The 25895-nt window shown below is 37.9% G+C and overlaps 1 protein-coding gene and 1 long non-coding RNA gene across 5 annotated transcripts in view; one reads left to right on the top strand and one right to left on the bottom strand.

Annotated features, from left to right (window-relative positions):
• The window catches only part of tbx5.L (T-box 5 L homeolog), a 48982-nt gene extending 31435 nt beyond the window's left edge, over positions 1-17547 (bottom strand). Inside the window, exons 1-3 of one of the 4 annotated variants that reach the window (XM_041587427.1) lie at positions 17302-17547; positions 13206-13366; positions 12476-12570 (exon numbers count right to left, since the gene is read on the bottom strand). In XM_041587427.1, the coding sequence (XP_041443361.1) occupies positions 12476-12570; positions 13206-13352 (242 nt within the window). In that variant the 5' untranslated portion in view covers positions 13353-13366; positions 17302-17547. 4 annotated transcript variants of the gene reach the window in all.
• A 75-nt stretch (positions 17548-17622) lies between these two features.
• Positions 17623-19207, top strand: LOC121394556. Its single transcript, XR_005961762.1, has 2 exons — positions 17623-18267; positions 18704-19207. It is a non-coding gene; the product is annotated as an uncharacterized LOC121394556 (long non-coding RNA).
• The last annotated feature ends 6688 nt before the right edge of the window (positions 19208-25895 follow it).

Here is a 25895-nt window from a genome sequence, read left to right as displayed (position 1 = left end):
TAAATGTACATATATTTTTTATACAAAAAGAGTATGGCAATATATTTCAAAATAAATTTAAATACAAAAATAAAGAAAATCAAATATGAAAAATACAAACAAATATGAAAAAGCAAACAGGGTTTTTGTACTTCTTTACTAATATTTTGAGACTCCTGGATTTTACTTAATTCAGTTATATTTTTGGGGTGATGGAATGGTGCCAGCTCTATTTTTTTTTTTTTTTCAAATATTTTTATTTTGTTTTACAAAGAAAAAGAAACAGAAGAAAATCAAAATACAGCCGTTGCTCCTATTTTCCATAAAAACTCTTACAGAAAGTAATGTGTTGCATGTAAACAAAACAGCTTCAATAATGCAAAGATACAGATTACAATTATTGCTTTCAACAATAAGGAAAATAGGACACCAATATTAGTTAGACAGAAAAGAATAAACAGAAGTGGGAAAAACAGAAACCAAAGAAATGTATCCATAGGGGGTGCATACTCAGTGAAGAATATGATCACATAAGAATATAGGTGTGTTTTGGGGAAAAAATGGCAAATCTAGGGTGCTGTCCTCCTTACGTACCCATATCTAACCTATTGCTGATAGCCCTCTATATTGAACCCAGGGGCCCCAGAGTTTATGAAAAGAGCGCAAGTCACCCTTGGCAAGTGAGGAGAGCCTTTCCATAGACATATAGTTATCTAGTCTGTGTTTCACCTCCTGTAAGTTTAATGAGTTGGTTTTCCAAGCCTTGGCAATAGTCTGTTTGGCTGCCATAAGGTGCCAGCTCTATTTTTTAGGTTTTGTATGCATTTTCCCCCCCTGCTGAGGGCTTGGAGCTTGAGCACACGGACCCCATATGGAAAGCGGTAAGCTTATCCTTATATCCTTAAATGTCTATGCTTTCTATTTTTTCCTATTATATAGTCTGTAAAATCCATAACTGTATTAGCGGAAGAGGCATAGAAACTCTAAAAATATCCACCACAACATTCATTTGCATCAGGGATATCTGACCAGTGGTACTCTGACTGCATCTTAAGCTGACAAGGAGATGATGTAGTTAATCTTTCTAAGAAGGCTGTGGGAATGCATTTGGGTAGCAGGTTTGACTTTAACCACAGCTGACAGTTCTTTTTGATACAACATATATAAACACATTTCTTTAAAGGAACTGCTTATTGTTGAACCAATGATAGTTTCATCACCAGTGGATGCTTGAACAATTATTTTTGTTTTCTTTAACTCTGAACAATGCAGCATATCATCTTCGGATGCCTCTAATTTTCACTTAAGCGAGTTATGTAATCAGGCAATTATTTTGCTTATTCCCCAAGGCTCCAGTGCACTCAAAGGGCACAAGATACTAGAGGCTCATTCAAGCCTGCGATTCCACCTCCTTGACTGCACTGCTGATCTTAAATTGCTCTGTTCTACAAACGCAATCCAATTATTAAAACAAAAATGAAAGTAGTACAGTTGATTATGGCACTCATATGTTACATTTGTAGGGAATGAAAGAGTAGGTTTGTGATAGCAGAATGCTGGGGAATTGAAGTCCTGTAGTTGGAAGTACATCTATAAATTATTTCCACCTTGTCCATTTCAGCTGCAGCCAAAGGCTTTTGTGCATGTGTTGGGAATGCTGTTCAACTGCTAGAGTTATGTATTTTTGTCATTCATACTTCTACTGTTATAAATACATTGTCAAAAATGTCTGTTACTGCACAGGCTTAGGATAAGATAAGGATAAGTATGCTATACATTCAAGTATTAGATTTTACACAGTAAAATTTTTATTAGACATCTCAAGGTTAAAAAATGATTATACCAATCTGATACAGGTAATAAAATAGCAATATGAGGCCTATTGCAGACATTTCAAATTCCCTTCTGCTTATGTTCCAATCTCGAGAATAAAACAGTTTGAGTACTGGAAAATGCCTTACACAGAAAATAAAATACAGTGAGAAAAAACAAATAGCCTCCATAAAAAAGAAAAAACTAGACTCTCCATTCTAGAAACAAATCCAATAAATCGGGCATGAAATCATCTCTTCTAGCACAAGTGCCTTTGAGATTGCTATTGTTCTTCCAGTTTGGACTGCACCAATCAAAATAGCCCCTTCCAAATTGCGCAAATGGGAAATTTGTTGTCTGTGGCAGACCCTTCCGTTGGTATATTAACATTGCTTGGGAATGTGAATTCTGTATTCTGTCAATTTAAACAGAATTTAGTAGGTTATGATTGGATAGTATATCCATTCAGTAAAGGCTGAGTTGGAATAAAAAGTGTGAAAAGCATTACACTGTAAATTAGGAATGCACCGAATCCAGGATTCGGTTTGCGATTCGGCCTTCTATTTCAGCAGGATTCATAATCCTTATGCCTGGTTGAACAAAATCCTATTTTGCATATACAAATTAGGGGCGGGAAGGGAAATCGCAATACTTTTTGTCACAAAACAAGGAAGTAAAAAATGTTTTCCCCTTCCCGCCCCCAATTTGCATATGGGGTTTGGTATTTGGCCGACTCTTTCGTGAAGGTTTCGGGGGTTCGGCCAAATGCAAAATAGTGGATTTGTGCATCCCTACTGTAAATGGATGAAAATGGAGTCCCCCTGTGAACTCTAATATACAGCACACCTACCCTGCATAAGCCACTATATTACTACTTGCACCAGTAGGTCTAATAATACATGCAGCCTGAAAAAATATCTATTGAATATACATTGCTGCATACTGTACGTCAGCCTGCCTTTATTTGTTTAGTGGGGCAATGATGTTTTCATAGAACTGACCATGTGAATAACATAATCCTCCTATACTGTTATGTGCCGTTGTGTAACATTACTTGATACACTTAACCGTAGCAACCAGTTAGGGTTATACTGTACCAGGTCAGTCGTGACTGATTGGTTGTACCATTTTCTTACTGCACTGATGGTGCACAGTGCTCCCTAGGAAAACTTAAATAGTAGCTTACTCATAACCCGTGTGATGTAATTTTCCCAACAGGGGCAGATTTATCAAGGGTCGAAGTGAATTCGAGTGGAATTTTCGAAGTAAAAAAATTCGTAATTCGAAGTAATTTTTTGGATACTTCGACCATTGAATAGGATACTACTTCTTCGAATTTACTTCGACTTCGATTCGAAGTAAAAATCGTTTGAGTATTTCACCATTCGATAATCGTAAGTACTGTCTCTTTAAAAAAAAAACTTCAATACTTCGCCAACTTAAACCTGCCGAAGTGCTATGTTAGCCTATGGAGATCTGCCAGAGCATTGACCCAAGTTATTGGGTTTCGAAGGAAAATCGTATGATCGTACGATAAAATCGTTCAAATCATACGATTCGTACGATCGCACTACGATCGGAATACAATCGTAAGATGGATAAAATCCTCCGACTTCGAATGTCAGAGGATTATATTCGATGGTCGGATTTCAAAGTATTTTCCACTTCGAAAATCGAACCATGATAGATCTGCCCCAAAATGTATGCAAACAAAAGTAACCAATTCTTCTTGTACTTGTGCATCATCAATGTAAGAATCAATTGAGGCTGGAGAATTAGCACTAGAACGGGTGACGCAGTCACTAGAAATTGTAAATTGCAGCAATGGGCTACCTGTTCTACATGCAGATTTTGTGTTCTCTCTATGGGGTATATTTATCAAAGAGTGTAGTTAATAGTGAAGTTCCGCCACTAGAGTGAAATTCCGCCACTTCCCATTCATTTCTATGGGGTTTTTAAAGGCGTATTTATCAAAGGGTGAAATTTCACTTTCACCCATTGATAAATACGCCTTTCAAAATCCCATAGAGATGAATGGAGAGCTGCGAATTTCACTCTAGTGGCGGAACTGCACTCTTTGATAAATTTACCCCAATGTCTGTGTGGGTTTCTTCCAACAAGTTAAAAATATAGAGGAAATTTAACCAGCTCATGTTTAAACTGCTCTATGTGTGCTTGCAAAAGCACATAGTTGAGACTTAAGTCTGTAAGCTCCACTAGGACAGGGACTAATGTGCATGATTAACAGTCAGTGCTATATAAGACAGTAATAATAAAAATGAGAAGTTCATCAGCTCTTGTACTATTTAGTGTTACAGATATGTCTACAACAATAAATACAAAGGATAGTGAGACATTCAAATCAACCAAACATATAGAAAGGGGTACTCAACATCTTTTACACGACCACAGAAGCATGAAAAAGTTCCAGTCGATTGCTAAATAAGGTCTTCAATTGGCTGTTTTTAGTCCCACATTGATTTTCAGCCTGCAGCAGGCTCTATGTACACTGGTGTCTTTGTTCCTCCAAAGTGCAATGGCACACGGCATGATTCCGGGCGTTTCGCCTACTGAGCATTTAATAGCTCCATGGACAGGTGACAAAACGCCTGTGGCTCCAAGCAATTGCATATGAAATCAATAGTGAGTGATACCGGGCATTTTGTTGCTGGCCTGTGGAGCTATTAAAAGCTTGGGTGGCAAAATGTCTAGGAATGTGCCATGCACCATTGCCCTCAGACTTGACTCCAAAGCCAGGAATTAAAAATGGCCACCGGCATTGAGGCGATTTGGAGTAATATCAAAGTGTCTGATAATCAACATATTGCTCAAAGAATTCTAATTGGAGATCACAAATAGTTGCACAGCTGGCATATAGCCCCTCAATAAATATTGTAAAAATATTTCATTGTTATTAACATGTATTTATAAAGCACCAACATATTCCGCAGCACTGTACAATTAAATGGGTTTATACATTTAACTTACACATTTATAGAAAAAGCAACCAATAACCGGTATAATAGGTGAAAATGGCCCTGTCCCAGTGGCATCACTAGAGAAGTAGACCCCAGTCTGCTTCCTCTGTAGTGGTGGCCCACCATTGACCCAGCCAGGGGATGGGTGCCTGGCAAGAAAAAATGTTTGCAGAGGGGCCCAGGCCCCCAAAGTTACGCCAGAGCCCTGCCCAAAACAGCTGCAAGAGGTTTTGGGAACCAGCCCCCTTGTTGGAATAACCACCCCACTATAGAGTTCCAAGCTTATCCAACTCCAAATCAACAATCAGCCCCAGTTTTAGCATGACTGTTTTGGCTGAATCCCTCCATCCACTGATTTAGACCTAGTGAAGCTAGCCCCACAGTATGGATTATGCATGTTGCTTTATTTATTCCACCATACCTTAAAGTTGAGATTTCCATACTCTGGGGCTTGCTGGACTAGGGGCTTTAAATATGTAAATGTGGGGAAGAAGCATACGGGTGTTCATGCACATTCATGAAACTGTAATATGGTGATAGTAATTTTATATATATATATATATATATATATATATATATATATATATATATATATATATATATATATATATATATATAGATATATAGATATATAGATATATAGATATATATTATATAATATTGTGAGAGTTCTCAACATGATAATTTAATGTGAGCTATAATTTATAAGATACTGGATTCTACCAAATGAGTGATTCATTAGGGAAAATCCTTATATAACATATTAATGTCTAGTCTCTGTATGAATGGTTGTCTATGGTTATATATAGGTGCTGGGCTGATGGAACTTGATCTGATTATAGCCATCCACAGTACAAGTAAGAAAGGTAGAATGTCACTCCCTGCCACAAGGGTACATAGATTTCCAGAAATAGGGGTACAAATAAAGAAGTACAGTATAAATCTTTTAATTACATTGAGGAATATGGTGGCAGCAACTTGCATATTTAGTAATATATATAAGAATGCAGAGTCAGTCAGTCTCCTGTGGCATTTGCATTAGTGATTCAATGAGATATAACATTCACCAGTTACTTCCTACAGGTTTAATGACAATTTGTCTGCTGGAGACCACTGGACACAAATCTTTTACTTCTCCTAAATGTAGAAACCAGTATGATTGTGCCCACTCCAATAATTGCAGATAAAATAAATAGGGATGCACTGAATCTAGGAATTGGTTTGGGATTTAGCTAAATCCTTGTGCCTGGCCAAACCGAATCCTAATTTGCATATACAAATTAGGGGCAGGAAGGCAAATAACATAGCTTTGTGTCACAAAACACGGAAGTAAAAAAAATTTTTTCCCCCTTCCTGTCCCTAATTTGCATATGCTTGGTATTAACTGAATCTTTCATAAAGGATTCGGAATTCGGCCGAATCCCAAATAATGGATTTGGTGCATCCCTGCAAATCAATCTCCCTTTGCAGTACAACCTATGCCCTAGTTTGTTGAACTTTTCTAGAAAAATATAGTGAAAGAACACTTGCAGAACATTTAACAGTACAGGCAATGTTGATACTGCGAGGTACAACTGTATCTACCATCATTAGTGCACATCGGTCAGCCTGTAGCAGCTAGAGACACAGCCACAGGACTTGTTCTCTGGAGTTCCTTGTCCCTTCCATACTGTACTCCCTCTGGTGCCAGCAGTTATTTATTATGAATTTGGCCTCTGTAGGTACTCACAGGGCACCGAGAGAAGGGGCATTGCTATGGACTGGGAGTGACATATACAGATGAGGAGAAAGCTTAGGGTCTGCAGGTTTGACCTTGTGCTGAGACCTTTGATTTCAAAGCAAAAATGCATGTTAACTCAAGTCAGACATTTATTAGTGCAAAATCACCCAAATCAATTCAAACTATTTAAATGGTTCATTTCTTACATACCACTTGGCAGTGTCCCATTATTGTCTCCATACCCCATACAGGCCACACCCTCCTGACGCGTTTCGCACCATTGGGTGCTTCATCAGAGGAGGACCTTTGATTTCAATATAATTTTGACAGCAGTTGTTTTTTTAAAAACTCGTGTGTTTGATTGACAGTGCAGCAAAGTAACAAGTCTGTATCTTTTCTGCTTTTATTTAATTAGAACTTTCCTGTAAAACGTATGTCCCTGCAACGCTTGAATTGTAGGACTCCCATCTCTTGTATGAGCACTACAATTGGCATTTATGAACTTAATGCCCTTAAGGGTGGTTCACCTTTACGTTAACTTTTTAGTTGTTATAGAATGGCTAATTCTAAGCAACTTTTCAATGGGTTTTCATTATTTATTTATTTGACCCTAGCAACCAAATTGTTGAAACTGCAAACTCGGAGAACCCTGAATAAAATGCTTAATAGCACAAAAACAACAAATAATAAAAAAATGAAAACCAATTGAAATTGGTCTCAGAATATACATATAATATACATATATCTACAACAATTAACTCAAAGGTGAACAGCCTTTTAAAGGAACAGTAAATAACCGAAAAGCCCATACATCCATGTGAAAGGTACTGCTGTTTTCGGTGGTACTGGTTACACATCTTAACCCTCTCTGCACAACACTTTTTGGCTTAGGGATTTAACAAATGCATTGGATTTTGTTGCCAAGGTATTAACCCTTGCTAGTGCAGCTCACTAAGCTGCTGGGCCTCCTACTTAGAACAGGTGGGCCTAGTGTAGGGTGCATGATTTACCTGCATGTAAATGTTTAATTAAAATACAAAATATAAATAAATATACAGACATCACACAAGCATAAACAGTCACACAATTCTCTAACGTGTCCTAAAGTTTTCTGCTCTTAATGAAACTTGAAACAGCAGATTGGAACCTCCATGTCTCCAGATATTTTGGTGACAATATAACTTGCCGTAGTAGTATAAGAAATAACATTATTACCACTAATGGAATGTTACTTTTCATGAATAAAATCGTATTTATTTTGTGGCGTTAATATGTTAGAAATCTAGTGCTCACATCTAGCGCTGACACTGTGGGACTCCAAGAACGAATTAAAAACAATAATTAGTTTTATACACCGTACGAGTTACAAATCTGTTACTACGTGCTCTTTGAAGAAAAAAAAGTCGGTTTGAAAAGCTTTTTCATTAGAAACAATGTAACGTGCTTGTTCTTTAAATTTTAAAGAACAGTTGCAATAATTGTAACAAGTAAAAAGGGTGACAAAGAGGCGTGTTTGTCTTCCCTCAGGGAACCCGCCGATCAGTGCCATCATTGAAATAAACTTGTCGTTTTTGCTTTGCTATTTATGTAATATACCAATTTTAGAGATTATAATTTTAATCTAAAAAAATAAAAAAAGTTTTACTATGCTGAACTCAAAGGACAGCAAAGCACTGGCCCTATTCCTTATAATGTTTAATACTATTTTGCCATTGGCCTATATATAGTACACCCCTTTAGTAGATCTATCATCCTTTCGTTTACCTGAAAAGCTACGTATAAAGGAACAGCTTACTGTAACCTAAGAACATCCTTATTGTATATTTACAGTTACAGGAAAGCTGGCGCTCTCAATAAATGTTCTAGGCACAGTCAGTCTCCATAGACAGCAGTGCAACTGTACCCCAGTTATAGTAATGCTTTCTTTTATTTTCTACTGAGAAGCTCAGACCATCACTATAGCAGCTTTTATTCCTGTGTATAAAAACATATAATTAGAAAGAGTATGCTCTTATACTTAATGAAAACTATACCTATGCTAATATACTATATATCTACTTTCTACAATCTTAAATGGTGCACTGTCTTGGCTTTATATATATATATATATATATATATATATATATATATATATATATATATATATATATATATATATATATATATATTTGTGTGTATATATATATATATATATATATATATATATATATATATATATTATATTACAGCAGGTTTTTCTATATTCGAGCAGGCTTAATGATGTTCTGCAGTTGACCCTTCTAAGGAAGCAGGTATTTGGTGCCTACAAGTTTGCTTTTATCAAAGAAAGAAGAACGTATAGAAATGTCCACACAGACTGCTAGATATTTTGGAGTAGTCTTTTTATGGATGGGTTTTCTATTATTCCTTTAATCCCTATGCCCCTAGGTCTCAGAGGTGACTGAGAAATCAAATACCTACGTTTCCAGCCTGGGACAAGGTGCCTGCTATACTTTTAGAACAGTCAGATTTATCAGAATGTATAGGTAAAGCTCCCCATAGACAAATTCACCCACTTTCTATTCATTCCCATCGATCGTATTCGTATCAATGGGTGAAAATTAGAGTTTCCCATCTGCTAAATTGGATTTTAAACATCCAACAGAAATGAAGAGAAAGTGGGTGAGCTCTAATCTCACATTTTGATAAATCTGCTCCAGTATAAAATACACTTCTCCAAAGCCAAATGGCATTAATAGTTTTTAACAAGATCTAAAACGTTGTACAGAGATTGCTTCATAATTTTAATCGTAACCCCAGCAAGTATCTGACACTTGGTTGTCCATTTACTACTAGTAACTAGAGCCTATGAGTAAGTGCCCCAGTAGGCACGAAAAGCGTTAAGCGGTCATCTGTATGTCCTAATAAATGATTCGAATTTGTAATTATTTTTGGTCTCTACTTTTGGAAGAAAACTCACTACTTTTGCTATTTTACATTCACTACTAGTGCTGTAACTACACAGGATAGTTTCGGAGTCACTTAGCAGCTTCCCACGTGGGGCCTCTAATACTAAGGAATCACTAGCTCTGCATTGTGTTCGTTTATTTGTAGGGTTATATTAAAGTAACGTTTATAAAATTACAAGCAGACAGGCAGAGGTTTCCGAACGGGTGTATTTGTATAGTATAAAATAGAACGTGAATTTTGTCTTTTTTTTTTTAAAAGACGAACAGTTTCCCTACAATTTATCATGGAATAGCCAGTGGCTTTGCAACTTGTGAAAAAAGAGACCGTGGGGACTATGCTTATTATATTTATCATGTCAAATTGTAGCCAATTTGCTTCCCAGTTTTCACAATATTTATAAAGAAAAACCTAATTGATTTCTATGGGATATTTTGCGATGATAAACTTGAAACAAAGGCAGCTCGGCCAGCGTTTATTTATTTAAAGGGCAAGTCAACCCCAAAATGAAAATTGGCCTTATAAAAGAAAACATTCTAAGCAACTTTGCAATATACATTAATTAAAAACTTCAGTGCTTTGAAAAAGTTGAACCTCAATTTTACACCCCCTGATTTTAAGTTTCCCCTCATTTTACATTGTTGTTTTGTGGTCCCACCTATATATTATGCATTATACATTTCCCTGAATTTACATTTTTCAGGATTTCACACCACTTTTTTCTGGTCCCCAGTTCTACTGTATTGCTATTGAAAGCATTTGCTCAACTCCTAGTTGTTACTTTTTAAACAATGTTGCAAAAGTCTTAGTTCCCCAGCAAAGACAATTTTGTTAATCAGCTGCCTTGTCTTACATTGTATCAACAGTCTGAGCCACCAGGGCAGAGAATAGAAAGGAACAAACATTGCTTTCAACAGCAAGACATGTACAAATAACTTCAAAACCATAGAAAATGTGTAATGAATCTATATGGGAAAGTTGCTTAGAATTGTGTTTTCTTTTATTAGCCAATATATTATTTTTTGAGTATTGGGCTGATATACCCTTTAACAAATGTGGCCTGATAAATGATATAATAAGGATTCTTTTAATCCACGTTTAAATGATTGCTGCGGGTCTGAATAAAGCACAACACCGACTGTTTCTCATACCCAAGGTTCTGCAGCATTATATCCTTTATTTTACTTGAGTTAATGCATGTATTTTTTATCGTCCCAGATGTGATTGCTGGATGATCATAATATTGTAGCTGCTGTTAGTATTAATACTATAAATAATACTGTTATTAAGAAATAACGTTGTGTCACAGTCGGAGCTATGAATTGTGTAATAAAAAATAAATACTGGAATGATTGTGGCCCAGTGTGATTTGCCATTTAATAGGAATAACAATGACTTTTCCGTTTATTATTATTTCATATGTATGGACTCATTTGCCCACAACTGACAAATATAATATACAAAATATAAAATTGCAGTGATTGTGGCCCTATGATAATATCGTATTTTGTAAATGTTTATTTAGATGAGACTATGGTTCCTACAGATCTCTTACTTGACCAGCAGTTGTATATCTGTGCGATAACTATTCTAGCAGTTTCAACTAGAGTACATCTGGATCCAGTCGGTAGACTCAAATCGTACAAGTTCTATTTCAATCAGACGCCTATACTGTACCTGAAAACAAGGGAGAACCCGGTGTACAAAGGACACTTTAAAATATTTCGGGCTAGGTGTCAGTTAATTCAGACAATAATACCCCAATAATCAGCTCAGAGTCCAGTGCTAACAGTCAGTGGCCCAGGACTGCTGCTAGGAAAGCTGAGTATGTCCATCAAGCCCGGTGATTTTCCAGCCCATCTCTAAAGATACACATTTCGGCATACACATTCACACCTGCTTTTCCAATATTTGGACAAGTTTCAAATGCATCGTTCCCTTGTAGTGTGAGTTTTCTGAATAGTAAAGTAAAACCCAGACAGCAGCAGCACTGCATATTCCGGTAGAGCAGGTAGTCTGTGGAACTGGCTCAGTCCGACCCTGTTATCCCTTAATCTGTACATTGTGGTCTTTTGTAAATAGTGTAGCCTGACTTTTCATTTCCATTGCAAATAAATGTCATACTCCTTTCATTTCATTTTTTTCTTGCCTTTATTTCTAGTGTGTTTATGAATTCCTTAACTATTCCACCTTTTCCACTCCCTTACATAATCTTTGGTTCATTCCTTTATGCAGCCCTGTTTTGCATCTATTTGTCCATTTAATTTATCCCCCTATATTATACTTAATTCCCTTGTTCTAATCCATTTCCAGTTCCTCTCATTATTTAGTCCTTTCCCTCTCTCCTCTTCAGTTTCCCTCTGCTTTACTTGCCCTTTATTCTCGCAGTCTATCAGTTACCTTCTCCTCTCTCCTTTAGTTCCCCTTACCTTTCTTATTATTGGGCCCCCTCTCTTATAAATCACTCTTCCTGTCCTTCAGTTTACGTTTTTCTCTTTTTATTTTTCATACTCCCTTATTTAAGGCTCTCCTGAATTTCCCCTTCCTTCCCTCCATCTCCTTTATTTTCCCCATAATTTATTTCCACTTTACTCTCTCCCTCTATTTGTCCTTCCTTTTGATTATTTGGCTTCCATTTTTTCTTAAATTCCACTAATTTCTCTCCCTCTACATACCTTCCCTCCCCTCTGTCTCTCAACCTCAGTTTCCCTAATTCAGGTCCCCCTCTCATTTACTTCCCAGTGGCCATTGCCTCTGATTTATTTCTCTTTCCCTGTCTCTTTCCCCTTTAGTTCCCCTACCCGCTCTCGCTCGCTCTATAAAGGATCTCATTGCACTGGAGTCCAGCCTGGGACATTTTTATACTCGCAGTCAGGAATATGAAGCACAAAAAAAATCACCTTCGTAAGTAAGCAGTGCTTTTTATTGAAACCTGACAGATGGTTTAATGAACAGTATAATTGGCCAGGACTTATGATTAATAAATGCACTTCTCCGAACCCACAATTATTATATTATATTCGCAATGTGCTTCTCTTACCTTCCAGCCTTAGTAATAATCATTTCTGTGCCAACTTCATGAAATTTCAGCCATAGTTCTCTCTCATGCAAAAACACCTTAATGCCTTCCATTCCCTATGAGCAAAAGGCAGAGTATAAACACATAATCTGGCACAAGGATAAACTCTCCCACATTTCTGCCAGCCCCCCTCTTTTTATGTGAACCTGCGTTAAGGCAGAGCTTATACAACTTAGAATTTTCCAATTAAGCTGGGGTTTTAATATATATGTGGCGGGGGTGGGAGGTGTAAAGTATGTGCCTTTAGCCAGTTACAATGAAAAACTTCCACCAGTTTGTCCAAATTTTCCAGTGGCAAATAGCGGTTTTTAATTTTTTGTTTCCCAGACAAAATGTATTAATTAAGTGTAAATAAATGTGTTGGGATGACGGTTTTTGAATGGGGCCATGCACTGCTTTGTCTGTCATAAAACATTGTATACAAATTGAAATATAGCTTCATTTCTGCTTCATATATATATATTGTGTGTTTGTGTGTGAAACAAATTGTGCATTGTGTTATTTAATCAGTTATTTACTTTGGAGTGCCGGTCCTCCTATTTTGTATTATATGTAATATCGGTCCATGAATAACAATTTGTGCCCAGTGTGCCAGTGCTTTAGTCTGTGAATGTCAGTGTATTTATGTAGCATTTTGCAATGAATGAATGGCAGGCTACCCTCTGTGTGTGTCTCTAGAAATTACTCTTACCTGCTGGGTAAATGCAGCCGGAGGAGAAGTGGGGGTCTTGCTGCTTGCCCCCAATTGATTGTCCTGTTTAGGCTCACACTGTAGTTCTTTGGGCTCTGCTTCCACAGGGGTATCAGGCATCCCATAAGCCTCCTCTGTGTCCGCCATATTCCAGTGGGAGCCTGCACTAAGAGGAGACAAACTGTCATAGGTCTGTAGTTTGGCCCCTGTGTGTCTCTCTGACGTGGGATTACAGTCAATGACTGTCAGTTTCTTTACACACTGCTAGCAGGCTTATTCATGTGGAGAAGTGCCTGTTACTCACACATAACTGAACTGGCCAATATATATGGCTGAAACCATACAACTGTGCACTCCTCAGACGCACCTAAACTAAACACTCAAAATTAATATTTTTGGAATGAATTATGGACAAAGCTAAATTCCCATCATCCCATTTTCTATGGATGATGAAGTCGATGATTTTACAGTTCTCCATTTCAGGGGCATTGACAGGTGGGGATCATTTTGTATGAAAAATACAAAGTCAGTGCCCCTATACAGAACATGAGAAGTACAAAATGCTATTTACTTCAGATGGAATGTCCCATGCAGTTTCATAAGGGTCTTTCTTTTCTTTTTGCAAATTAGATTATGTCTCTCTTGCGCTTTATCTAATAAGCAGTCACTGTGTTGTAATTGGTTAATAAAATGTTGGTGGTGATAAATTGTCCATAATTCTGACTGTACAGCTCTGCATTTACATTGAACATACAGTGTTTTTTGGGAAGCTAGATAGGGCAGCCCCTGCAAACCTCCATAGATAAAATAGCAGCCCCTTTCTGGATGACACACTGCAGAAATATTTTGAATTCATCTGTGTTTTATTATTAAAAGTCGGTTTGTTGTCATTTATGATTCTTTAGGTGCCTCATAGTCCATTTCAGAATGTAAATGTATTGGAAATGAATATATAAACAGGTAGGCAAATCCACACACACACACACACAAATAGCTTGTAGTCTGATAAAACACTGGCTCGACTCGTAATTTACGTACAGTCCGTAGTTTGTGTAAAATATTAGTTATAATGTGTCCTGTTTCACTTGAGAACAACACAATGATGACTTCTGTACATGAGAGTGTGCATTATACATATGAGCTAGAGAGATGTGGTGTGTTTGTACAGCTCCTGTGCATAAGGCCTGCTGTTTTGTTGTAGAAATGTTGAATTTCAGCCTGTGTTTGAGTCCTAAAGCCTAAGGGAACCACGGAACTGGCAGTGAGTCTGCTCCTAGGCGTCCCTGCTGTGCAGTGGGAGAAACAATACCTGTAAGCGGCTCCTTCAGTCCTTTGTCAGTATTAAAGGCCCCTGTGCTTGTTGCTGCTGAGTCTCCAGCTCAGTCCTCCCCTTCCCAAGAAAATAATGGCAGAAGCTGGATCCTTCCCATGGAATCGCCGTTCAAAGCCGGCCCTTTCGGGCAGAAATGTGTATCTAGAGCCCAGCAGCCGGTATGGGGGTCGCCTTCCTCATTCCGCCTTAGATTTGCTGCTTGTCTGAGAGGAAAAAACGGTGATCTCCTCCGCAGCCACAGGGGTTTATTTTCCGTGCAATCAGTGTGAGAATGTCAGTGAGGGAGAGATAAATCCAGCCGGCCTTATCGTTGTGCTGGGGGAGAAGCTCCTTCCCAAAGAGGCAGGGGGTTAGCTGGTAGGGATGGGGTTATGGAAAGGGCATCAGTGAGGCTGAGAAGTGCGAGATCTCTGTCCTGTGTCTCCTTTCTCTGTGTCTCTGTGTGGAGGCCAGTGCGAGTTGGATGGAGAGAGAAATGCAAGCTGTTCTCTTGTACACACACACACACACATACATACACACACACACACAGCCTAGTGTAATGATGGGGAGGGGAGAGCAGCACTGGTATTGCATAGGGTATTGCACAGACACTGTCCAACCACTAGCTCTGCTCCACTCTTACAGCCTGGCTCCTTCCATCACTCCTGCCTCTGCCTTCCACATACTTCTACTGTATGGATCTTCCCTCCTTAGCATTTCTATATATTAGCAAGATATTTGCCCCCTTCCCCCACAGCCTGGTTTCTCCCTCTCTGTCTTCCCCATCCAAAGCTTCTAAATTATCCTTAAACTCTTACTGCCTGGCTTGAAGGCTAAATTGGGCTAATCAGGTCGTTCGTGTTCTAATTCTAATTCTCACTTCATAGTTGTTTCCTTGGCCGTCCGCCTCCTCCCTGCACTAAACTGGAGGATATTTTGGGGGGCGATCAGGTACAACTGCAAGTTTGCTGTAAGGGTGTTGCCATGACAACCCTCATCTGTAACAAGCAAACTGCCCCTGCCTGCCTCCTTGGACTGGGGTGGTGTTTGCAAAAAAAAAAGGAAAGATCAAAGATGTAAAAATAGATATTTTAGTCTCAGGAATGCTCTAACGATTTAACTTGATGGTGCAATGTATACAAAGCAGCGAGGCCGGCTCCAATAAAATAATCAAACCGTCATCCTGAAGGGAGATTGGTTTTATCTGGGTCCCTCTCTCCCCCTCATCTCTGTCTGCGGCTCTGGGAAGGAAAACACCCTGCAGCCCTCAGCACAACAGCTAAACATACATCCTTGTCCCAAAGGCTCTCTCTCTATTTTTTAGTTTAATAACAATTCAGAAGTATGGGTTTACAGGGATATGCTTGGCATTTACCATATCATGTTATATACACATACATATATTGTAGGCTCCTTGCATGTGTTCTGGTACAAAATCATTGTTTTGCATATTAAATGACCTAATGCAGTGCAACACATCTCACTACTATTGTGTGTCTGTGCATAAGTACGTAGAATTTAATAACAAACCATCCTAAATTCTGTGTGTATATTAGAAAAATAGAATTTCCACTAGTTAAAGGGGATGTATACACACAAATACAATTTTGCCCAATGCAATGACTCGCCATTCTAAATTCTTTTGCAGCTGTTATTAGTAAATGTAATTGCAATCAAAACTTCTCCTTTGTCTCTCGCTATTCTTAGCACTGCTGGTTTTGACAATTAAACATTACAGAAGACGCCAGCTCTTTAACAGACTGGTGCAGAAGCATGCACGCCGTTGTTGTAAATGTACCTGGAACATAGTTTCAAGGGTCAGAACCAACAGTGCAGAAAGCGATAGACAACCTATGCCTCTACATTTAGAAATAACGAAATACTGAAAATATTATGTATATTGAAAAGTTGCTCAGAATTACACGTTCTTTCATTAGTATAGCGCATTATTTCACTTTTCAGAGAAAGCTTCTCTTGATGTATCCATAATAATTACTGGTATAACCGAGTATGACAGTCAGTAACCATGCAGGTTGTTTCCCAAGTTGCAGTACAGTAGGTAGAGTAGTTGCCCGGCTCTTAACTGGTCTTTCCTTTCTTGACTGTGCCTAATCAGCGCCCACATAGGTGTATTTGTTGGCAGGCCGAACAGAGAGGAGCCAGATGAAATGGGCTCAGAGGAGAAACAAAAGTCTCTGTGCTATTATTGGCAGATCTACACCCCCAGATCATTTATCTCCTGTAGCTGCACTCCTCGGAAACACTATTTGTGGGAGACCCCCAGGCAGGACCTCTGCAAGGCACCAATTATTATGAGTGCAATATATATATATATATATATATATATATATATATATATATATATATATATACATACATATATATATATATATATATATATAATACACAAAAGCCATGAATATCTTGTAAATGATATCCTTATAAACGGTGAGTTCTGATGTCATCAGTTATAAACGGTGAGTAGTGATGTCACATGACTCACTGAAATGTGTGTATTATAATAAATAAGTACCCCCAAAATATAAGGATATTAGAAGTTACCTCGGAGTTCCATGACCTGCATGTTCATGAAACTCCTCGGTAACTTATATCCTTATATTATACAAGAGGGGGTACTTTATTCACTATATATAATACACGGTGTAAATGAAAAGATACTGTATATTCTAGCCCCCAAAATACACACAAAAGTACAACCTACCAGTTTACAACTTAAAAACACAGGAATCTGTCCTGTTCCATATTGGCCTTGGCTCTTACCTTCAGGCAGTGGCACTGGCAAGGGATTGCCAATGGCAAACACTGTGCAAAGGGAGAAGGTATCCTGGGCTCCTGGGCTCTCAGGTACAGGTCCCTGAGCCACACCATAAAAACTTCTCTTCTCTTGGAAAAGCTTCAGTTTTAGGAAAGTGTCTCTGGTGTTGCCGCAGAAGGCCTGGCAGTTGTGGGTATGAAAATGCCAGGGAAAGGAATGATGCAGCAGCGGCGGATGAGTGTGCGCCAATAAGATGAGCAGGCGCGCACACTGTGCTGGAGAGCAGCGTGAGCTGTGCGTGACGTCACGTCGGCCTGCTTGTGCTGTGTGTCTGCTGATGGGAGCGCTCCTATCTCTTAGATACACCACTGACTGAGTCTGTACCGGGGGTTGGGGGAGTCAGGCCTTCCCTAATTAAAGCCAATGATTGACCTTGTTGCAGGAGGGAGATGGGACAGTTATTACTGTGCACTGAGGTCAACACTGTAACACAGTTTGGGGATAAACTCCGCAGCTCTGATAGTTACAATGCCCGCTGAAGGAAACAAAGGCAGGGTTATATTTAGCAGCAGATAACCTGCATGAACCTTGCCTTTTTAAGGGGATCATTTTTAGTACAGTGAAGCGTAGTGGGGACTGTAACCCAGTTCAGAGGCACTTTAACTCCTTAGTAGCCTGTGGCCTCTGTATGTAGCTGCTTAATATCATTACTTGCTCTATGGGAATTTTTTTTATCACTGCTTGGGTTTATTTTTTCTGCTTTGACTGATGGTTCTTTTTTTCCTTCTCGTTTCTTGTCTTTGTTTTGTCTTACAGTAAACTTAATAGAGAGGGTGCGTGTAGAGGAAAGCGTGCAGATGTTACAACAAAATACAACTCTGAATTTGACACATTTATATTTAAAGAAATGCACACAGGACGCAGAAATTAGCAACTGATATGGCATTGGACACATCTCCAGCAGCTGCAGAGTAAGATATATATATATATATATAATTTCCTATAATAAGCTGATGGGAACACGACTTGTTTTGGGGTCATACTGGTCTCTGCTTGACCTATTGGCACTTTGGGCACTTGAAAGCAAATGTTTTAAAAAAAAAAGTTGGCACAAAGTTATGACTTCATTCCTACACTGCCCTGGTGCAATACCCCCTGCCCCTGAGTGCCCTCCATTGTCCAGTGTGTACCAGTAGTCATGCAGCTAACAACCCATACTGGCTTTATATTAAACAGATTCAGCTTTACCCATAGAAATGTGGTTAACCTCTTATTGTTTGCATCTTCCCTCAACTCTCTGTAATTTTGTGGACTTAACAGCTAGACTAAAATTAATTTCTGCGCCTCAACAAAACATACCTGACCTTTATAATTCGCTTGCAACTGTTTTTTTTTTTTTTTGCCTAGTTTTATTCGCCGACCCCCCAACTTTCCACATACACCATTTGTTTTTGTGTGCTGGCAGGACTGCAAACGTCAACATGTTCCTTGATTCAAGTAGTGACATCAGTTTGATTGGGCTGCCGGATTGTCTGCAGTATGAAAGAGGAGTCAGTGGGCTTAGCTAGAAGATTTACTGATCGGCCTCGGAGCATTGATGGAGTAAAGTGCAACTGGAATCATGTGAGAGGGCATCGCCTTCATCTCAAGCAGCACATATTGATTATTCAGGCAGAACCACAGAAATCCACGCTATTTGACGCGCGTGAATAACAATAGCCTGCTTCAAAATACAATTCTTGGTTTTAAAAGGCCCCAGCTCACCCTGGGGTAAAACAAAAAAATATTTGACATTTTACTTTCGATGGACAAATAATAATCATTTTCCTTTTTATATTTGAGGTCACCTATTAATCAACAATTCTTCCATTATATAATATTTTTTCGCTGCAACAGGAATAAACTGAACCTCTATGTCACTAAAACAACACTGTATCTGCACCTTCACCGCTCGCAATTATTCTAGGATAGGCAATATGCTGATTTTTTTAAATGAATCCCACACACAGTGACAATGGGATTCTTGTTGATGTACACACAATTCTGGCTGGGGTGGGACCCACACAGGACTGTACAGTAAGAAAAATTAAAAATGCTGTGCTGATTTTATTAACCAAATCAATCCTACCCGTTTGGTGGAATACAAATTAAACCAAATGATGGAAAAAAATACGAATTGACTGCATTACATAACACACCTATTAATTATGTTTTGTTGCACGTGTACACGGGCGCTATTTAAACGCTCTTAGAACTGGAGTAGGTTTGTGTTTATTCCCCTGTGCCATGTTTACCTTGCTCTTCGCTTGATACACAATATATACGGAGATGTGATCCAACTGCTGCTCTCGGATCCACGCAACGGCTCATCCCTGCGGATGACACACGCTGCTCTCCAATCTGTGACTGTAATATTTATATGGAGCTGTCACTGAGATCATTTATCTGGGCTACATCAAAGGCCTTTGGCCAGGATACACAAACAGTGTGTGTGTGTATATATATATATATACACTCGAATATAATATATAGACTTGGATTTCTGACAGTACCATCTTCATTGTATTTTTAAAAATGTGAATGTACCTTACTATGCACCTTAGCCACATAGCTTATATATATATATATATATATATATATATATATATATATATATATATATATATATATATATATATATATATATATATATATATGTATAGCAAACAAGGGAAAGTTGTGCTCACCACTAATTTTAAAACCATTAGGTGGGGGTGCAATGAGGCTGTGACCACAAAATACATATAGACAAATACAAATACAATTATTTGTCTATATAGATATATAGATAGATAGATAGATAGATAAATATATAAATATATATATACAAACAGGGGAAAGTTGTGCTCACCACTAGTTTTTAAAATCATTAGGCGGGGGTGCAATGAGGGTGGTGAGGCACAACTTTCCCCTGCTCCAACTATAGTCAGGTGATCCCACTGGTGTCTAATAAAAGGGCAGCCAAGTTTGGGAGTTTTACTTTGAAAGCAGCTAGTAAGTTGCAGGTAAAACGTATTCGTCCCTTTTATAAATGTATAATTAAACCATAGAATTCTTAATGAATCAGATGAAAATTGAGCATAGGACTGGCCAGATATGGGATGACTTTGACGTAGTTGGCCAGCTTAAATATATTGCAATATATGGACAAACAATCCCTGTTTTGTTTAAAGGGTAAGGCATTTTTCAGTAGCAGTATGCACAAAATGTCGCTGTCTTAAATATATTGATAATGGGTTGAGTGCAGAGGAATCTTGTATTTGTCTATATATATATATATATATATATATATATATATATATATATATATATATATATATATATATATATATATATATATATATATATATATATATAAAAACACAAGAGCCATGAATATTCTGTAAATTATAGCCTTATAAACGGTGCTTATTAATGTCACCATTTATAATAGGCGCTTTAGTAATTTTTAGTGATGTCATTTGTCACATGACTCACCGAAACGTGTGTATTATAATCAATAATGTACCCCTTTTGTAAAATATGGAAATAAATGGTCATGGATCTCCTCTACGTCTTAATAATATCCTAATAGTTTGACAATAGAGGATACATTATTTTTTATATATTAAGTGTTCTGTGACAATATAAAGACAGGAGACCTCAGGCCCATTTCTTTTATAAAGGTCATGGAACGCCAAGGTAACTTATGTTATAAGGATTTTACAAAAGGATGTGCTGAGGCCTAATTTTTTATTTTTTTTTAAAAAAAAAGGGAAAACAAAACTAACAAAAAAAAACAGGGTGTCAGTAATTGTTAATAATATAAAAGTTTCATGTGAGACAAATAACATCACGGATGAGATCGCAAAGCACCGTTTGTCCGGCTAACATTTACAAGGTTTTTGTGTGCATATGTTTCTTTTTCAGCATTTATGGAAAACAACATTACTCTTTCTGGCCGCGTATATTATAAGTCCTGTGGGTGGTGACCTGGTTCATATATCTATCTTATGTATTTCAAATTTACGTTTAAGTTATCTACATCTCAATATCGCTTCTTATAAGAAAAACATTGTGTAAGAGATTAATGGGGGTAATATTGTGATAAATACTTGTTCTACGGTGAGTATTAACTAAGTAGTCTGGCTGCATGCGCGGTGCTGCTGCTACGATCCTTGTGCCTAGCGCTGCGCAAAGTTGGCCTGTCCCCAATCAGTCTGCTATTGCAATCTCCTCATGTTAAATCCCATACACAAGATTTCCTGGCGTTCATTCCATGATCCCACGGGGCAGAGTGGATAAACACTTAGTCAACACCTGGATTAAGATTTTAGACTGTTAAATGTAAAACAAAAACGAGATATTCACATTGTAACTAGGAGAACTGAGAACCCAGGTGGGTCATTTAAATCCATCTACACACCTCTGTCTCTCCTGCCGCACTGACTGAGATGCATTGCACACACACATAATTCTGCAGTCTCTCTGGGGGGCACCCTGTGATACAGTTTAGAGAATAGTCTGGATATTTCTCACTGAGGTGTATTTATATATATATTTATTTATAGTTAGTTTTGGGTAGTGAAATACAGAAGTTACTATTGTAGAAGTGATAGAGTTAAATCGCTCAGATTTTTCTCTTTGCCACCGGTTCAGGCCACAGAACTGAAATACAGAGGGGGAAAAAAAATCCGCTACTACACTTAATTAAAATCATTCGCCTCTGAAAAATAAGTTGTGTTTTTTCTGGTTAAACCGAAATCCAGCTTGATAGCCAGAAGTTTAAATAGGAAATAAATGAGTGTTTGTCATGCTTTAAATTGGGTATTTTTGGGCGAGATGCAGTGGGAATGCTATCCATAAAGTCTGGCTTTTCCTTAATCCCTTATAATAAGTGCATTCTGCATTACATGTGATTGAGGCTATTAGAGCGCTCAGCTCATTAAGAGGGCTCTGTGCTGAATGTATAGCGTTCTGTGTGCGCACATGCTCTGCATCAGGCTCAGCAAACTTCTAAATCATCCTTATTCTGGGCACCCGAGAAACCACTTGTTGTGTGCCTGTGGGTGGATTAAGGAGCACAAGATTCTAAGTGACACAGAAAATCCAAGGCAATTGAGATATTACATGGGAAAATAAGAAAAGGAACACGGTGCCACACTGATGTTTGCATGTGTATTTGCACTCACAAGCACATGGTGGGGCTGCTGGTTCCGATCGTATAGTGTAGATGCGGATCTCGAATTAAACTTTTATATATTTTTATATATATATATATATATATATATATATATATATATATATATATATATATATATATATATATATATATATATATATATATATATATATATATATATATATATATATATATATATATGCGACTGCAGTTTTATTACCAGCTTCGTCCCCGAGTCGCTAGAACTAAGTGGAACTAACCAGAGCTTTATATTGTACCTGAGCCTGAACCGTAAGAAAAATATTGGCAACATTTCATCTGTATTTGTCCAAACCAATGCAAAGTTATAAACACCTAGAAATGAGGTTTATAATGGAATGTGTCAACCAACCTTAACTAAACTGTTGGCTACTGTGCATTTATACACCTCTAGTATGGGGAGAAAAATAGCCAAAGGCTGATGAAATACGATGATAGATAGATAGATGATAGATAGATAGATAGATAGATAGATAGATAGATGATTGATAGGTGATAGATAGATAAATAGATAGATAGATGATTAATAGATAGATGATGAATAGATAGATGATAGATAGATAGATAGATAGATAGATAGATAGATAGATAGATAGATAGATAGATAGATAGATAGATGGATAGATAATTGATAGGCGATAGATAGATAAATAGATAGATCGATAGATGATTAATAGATAGATGATAAATAGATGATTGATAGATGATAGATAGATAGATAGATAGATGATTAATAGATAGATGATAGATAGATATATGATTATTAGGTGATCGATAGATAATTGATAGATAGATAGATAGATAAATAGATGATTGATAAGTGATAGATAGATAGATAGATGATTAATAGATAGATGATAGATAGATATATGATTGATAGGTGATAGATAGATAGATCGATAGATAGATGATTGGTAGGTGATAGATAGATGATATATAGATGATTGATAGATAGGTGATAGATAGATAGATAGATATATGATTGATAGATAGATAGATAGATAGATAATTGATAGATACATAGATAGATGATTGATAAGTGATAGATAGATAGATGATTGGTAGGTGATAGATTGATGATATATAGATGATTGATAGATGATAAATAGATAGATAGATGATTGATTGATAGATAGATGATAGATAGATAATTGATAGATAATAGATAGATAGATAGATAGATAGATAGATAGATAGATAGATAGATAGATAGATAGATGATAGATAGATGATAGATAGATAGATAGAACTGATAATGACAATATATTATATCGACAGTATAAATAAATTATAGGTGGATATAGATGAAGGTAGATTAATGGACAGCTGATGATAAATTGGTAGGTATAAGACTTAGTACAGAGGGAGATTTTTAATGTGGTGCCCTTGGTAATTGTAAGTACAATTCACATGCTGGGACACAGCATACCCAAACCCAGAGATGGAGGAAGAACTGCTTGTCGTTAGACTTGAGGGAGAAGGCTATGAATGTCACAGCAGGGATGGGGGGCTGGTATGTGCCTTTAGCTCGATGTGCCTGTGCCCCAGCCATACCACTGTTATTTCCTCCTGTGAGGTTTCCTGACCAGCCTACAGAAGGGCCCCTTTGATGCTTTCCACAATGAGGGTGCAGTGCCCAGCCAGAGCAGATTCTCCCATTAAGTACCAATAAACATAGGGCAGGCTTGGGGACTTGCAGGCTGCAGCAATTTGCTTTTTATGGTTCATTTCTACAAGACTGAACACATGTTCCTGCGAGCAGGTTCCTAGATGCGCTGTAAATCAAATGAGAAGAAGGAGTTTATGAGTGGGGCAGGAAATGGAGGCACAATCAGATATATCACTGGGGGTTATTTCTGTTTCTTATTCACTCTGCTGCCTTAACCCATTCCCGGCCTGTGTGCCTGCCATCATGAATGTGTTTGTTATGACTACTATAAGTGGCCCTATTAGCTGCATACATTATACACACTGACTCTGCTCCCCTCCCTGTGCTACTATCTGAGGCTGTTGTGCTTCTGGCACTGCTACTGGCATTGTTGTTTCAGCCAAAGAGCTTGCAGTTTGAAGGGGCACATTTTTCAACAATTCTTCCCAAATGATATATAAGATACACCCAAAGCTAATGCATATAATGTATAGATAGAGAAATTTGTGTTTTTATATCTATCTATCTATCTATCTATCTATCTATCTATCTATCTATCTATCTATCTATCTATCTATCTATCATATCTATCATCTTTCTAATCAAATTTATCTATCTGCTATTTATTTTAGTGTAGGTGATTATGGAACTATTCAGGATGGAGCAGATGAGCGGTTGATTTCATTTTGGTTTTGGTGCCAATGATGCGGGTAGAATTCTTGCCCTTCTGCCTATATTTTTCTGATCAACATTTTACTGTGCACTGATTTTTATATGCTACAGCATTATTACACTGTACATTAAATATACAGTGCATTTCATGCCCAGCCTCGAAATGAATATGACTTTTACAGCTTCTACCTGGCACCTGGCACAGGCCGGATAGAGGAGACCATATTTAGGACCATAACTTCAATATTTGCTTTGAAGTGAGAGCTTGAGTCCAAGTCAGAGCAGGTGCAGTGGGTGTTAATAAAGTATCAGTATCAGTCACTGATTCGGTGATTCTTTAAAGGGATCCTGTCATGAAAACACATCAGTTAATAGTGCTACTCCAGCAGAATTCTACACTGAAATCCATTTCTCAAAAGAGCTAACAGATTTTTTATATTTAATTTTGAAATCTGACATGGGGCTAGACATATTGTCAATTTCCCAGCTGCCCCTGGTCATGTGACTTGTGCCTGCACTTTAGGAGAGAAATGCTTTCTGTCAGGCTGCTGTTTTTCCTTCTCAATGTAACTGTAGGAGTCTCAGTGGGACATGGGTTTTTACTATTGAGTGCTGTTCTTAGATCTACCAGGCAGCTGTTATCTTGTGTTAGGCTAAGGCCACACTAGGCGATAGCGCGGCGATTTGACTCGCGGCGACTTTTCGCCGCGACTTTTAAGCCGCAATCGCTGTGGAAACTTTTGCGCTGGCGTCTATGGGGAATCGCGAGCATAAAAACACACGCGGCGATCTTTTTTCTATTGTCGCTCGAAATCGCCTAGCGAGGCAATTTCGAGCGACAGTAGAGAAAAGATCGCCGCGTGTGTTTTTACGCTGGCGATTTTTCGCGATTCCCCATAGACGCCAGCGCAAAAGTTTCCACAGCGATTGCGGCTTAAAAGTCGCGGCGAAAAGTCGCGGCGAGTCAAATCGCCGCGCTATCGCCTAGTGTGGCCTTAGCCTTAAGGGAGCTGCTATCTGGTTACCTTCCCATTGTTCTG

Source organism: Xenopus laevis, chromosome 1L (genome assembly GCF_017654675.1).
Source record: "Xenopus laevis strain J_2021 chromosome 1L, Xenopus_laevis_v10.1, whole genome shotgun sequence".
In the NCBI taxonomy this organism is placed as follows: Eukaryota; Metazoa; Chordata; class Amphibia; order Anura; family Pipidae; genus Xenopus; species Xenopus laevis.
Note: the sequence above shows the minus strand (reverse complement) of the source record. Positions and strands in the feature narration are given on the sequence as shown.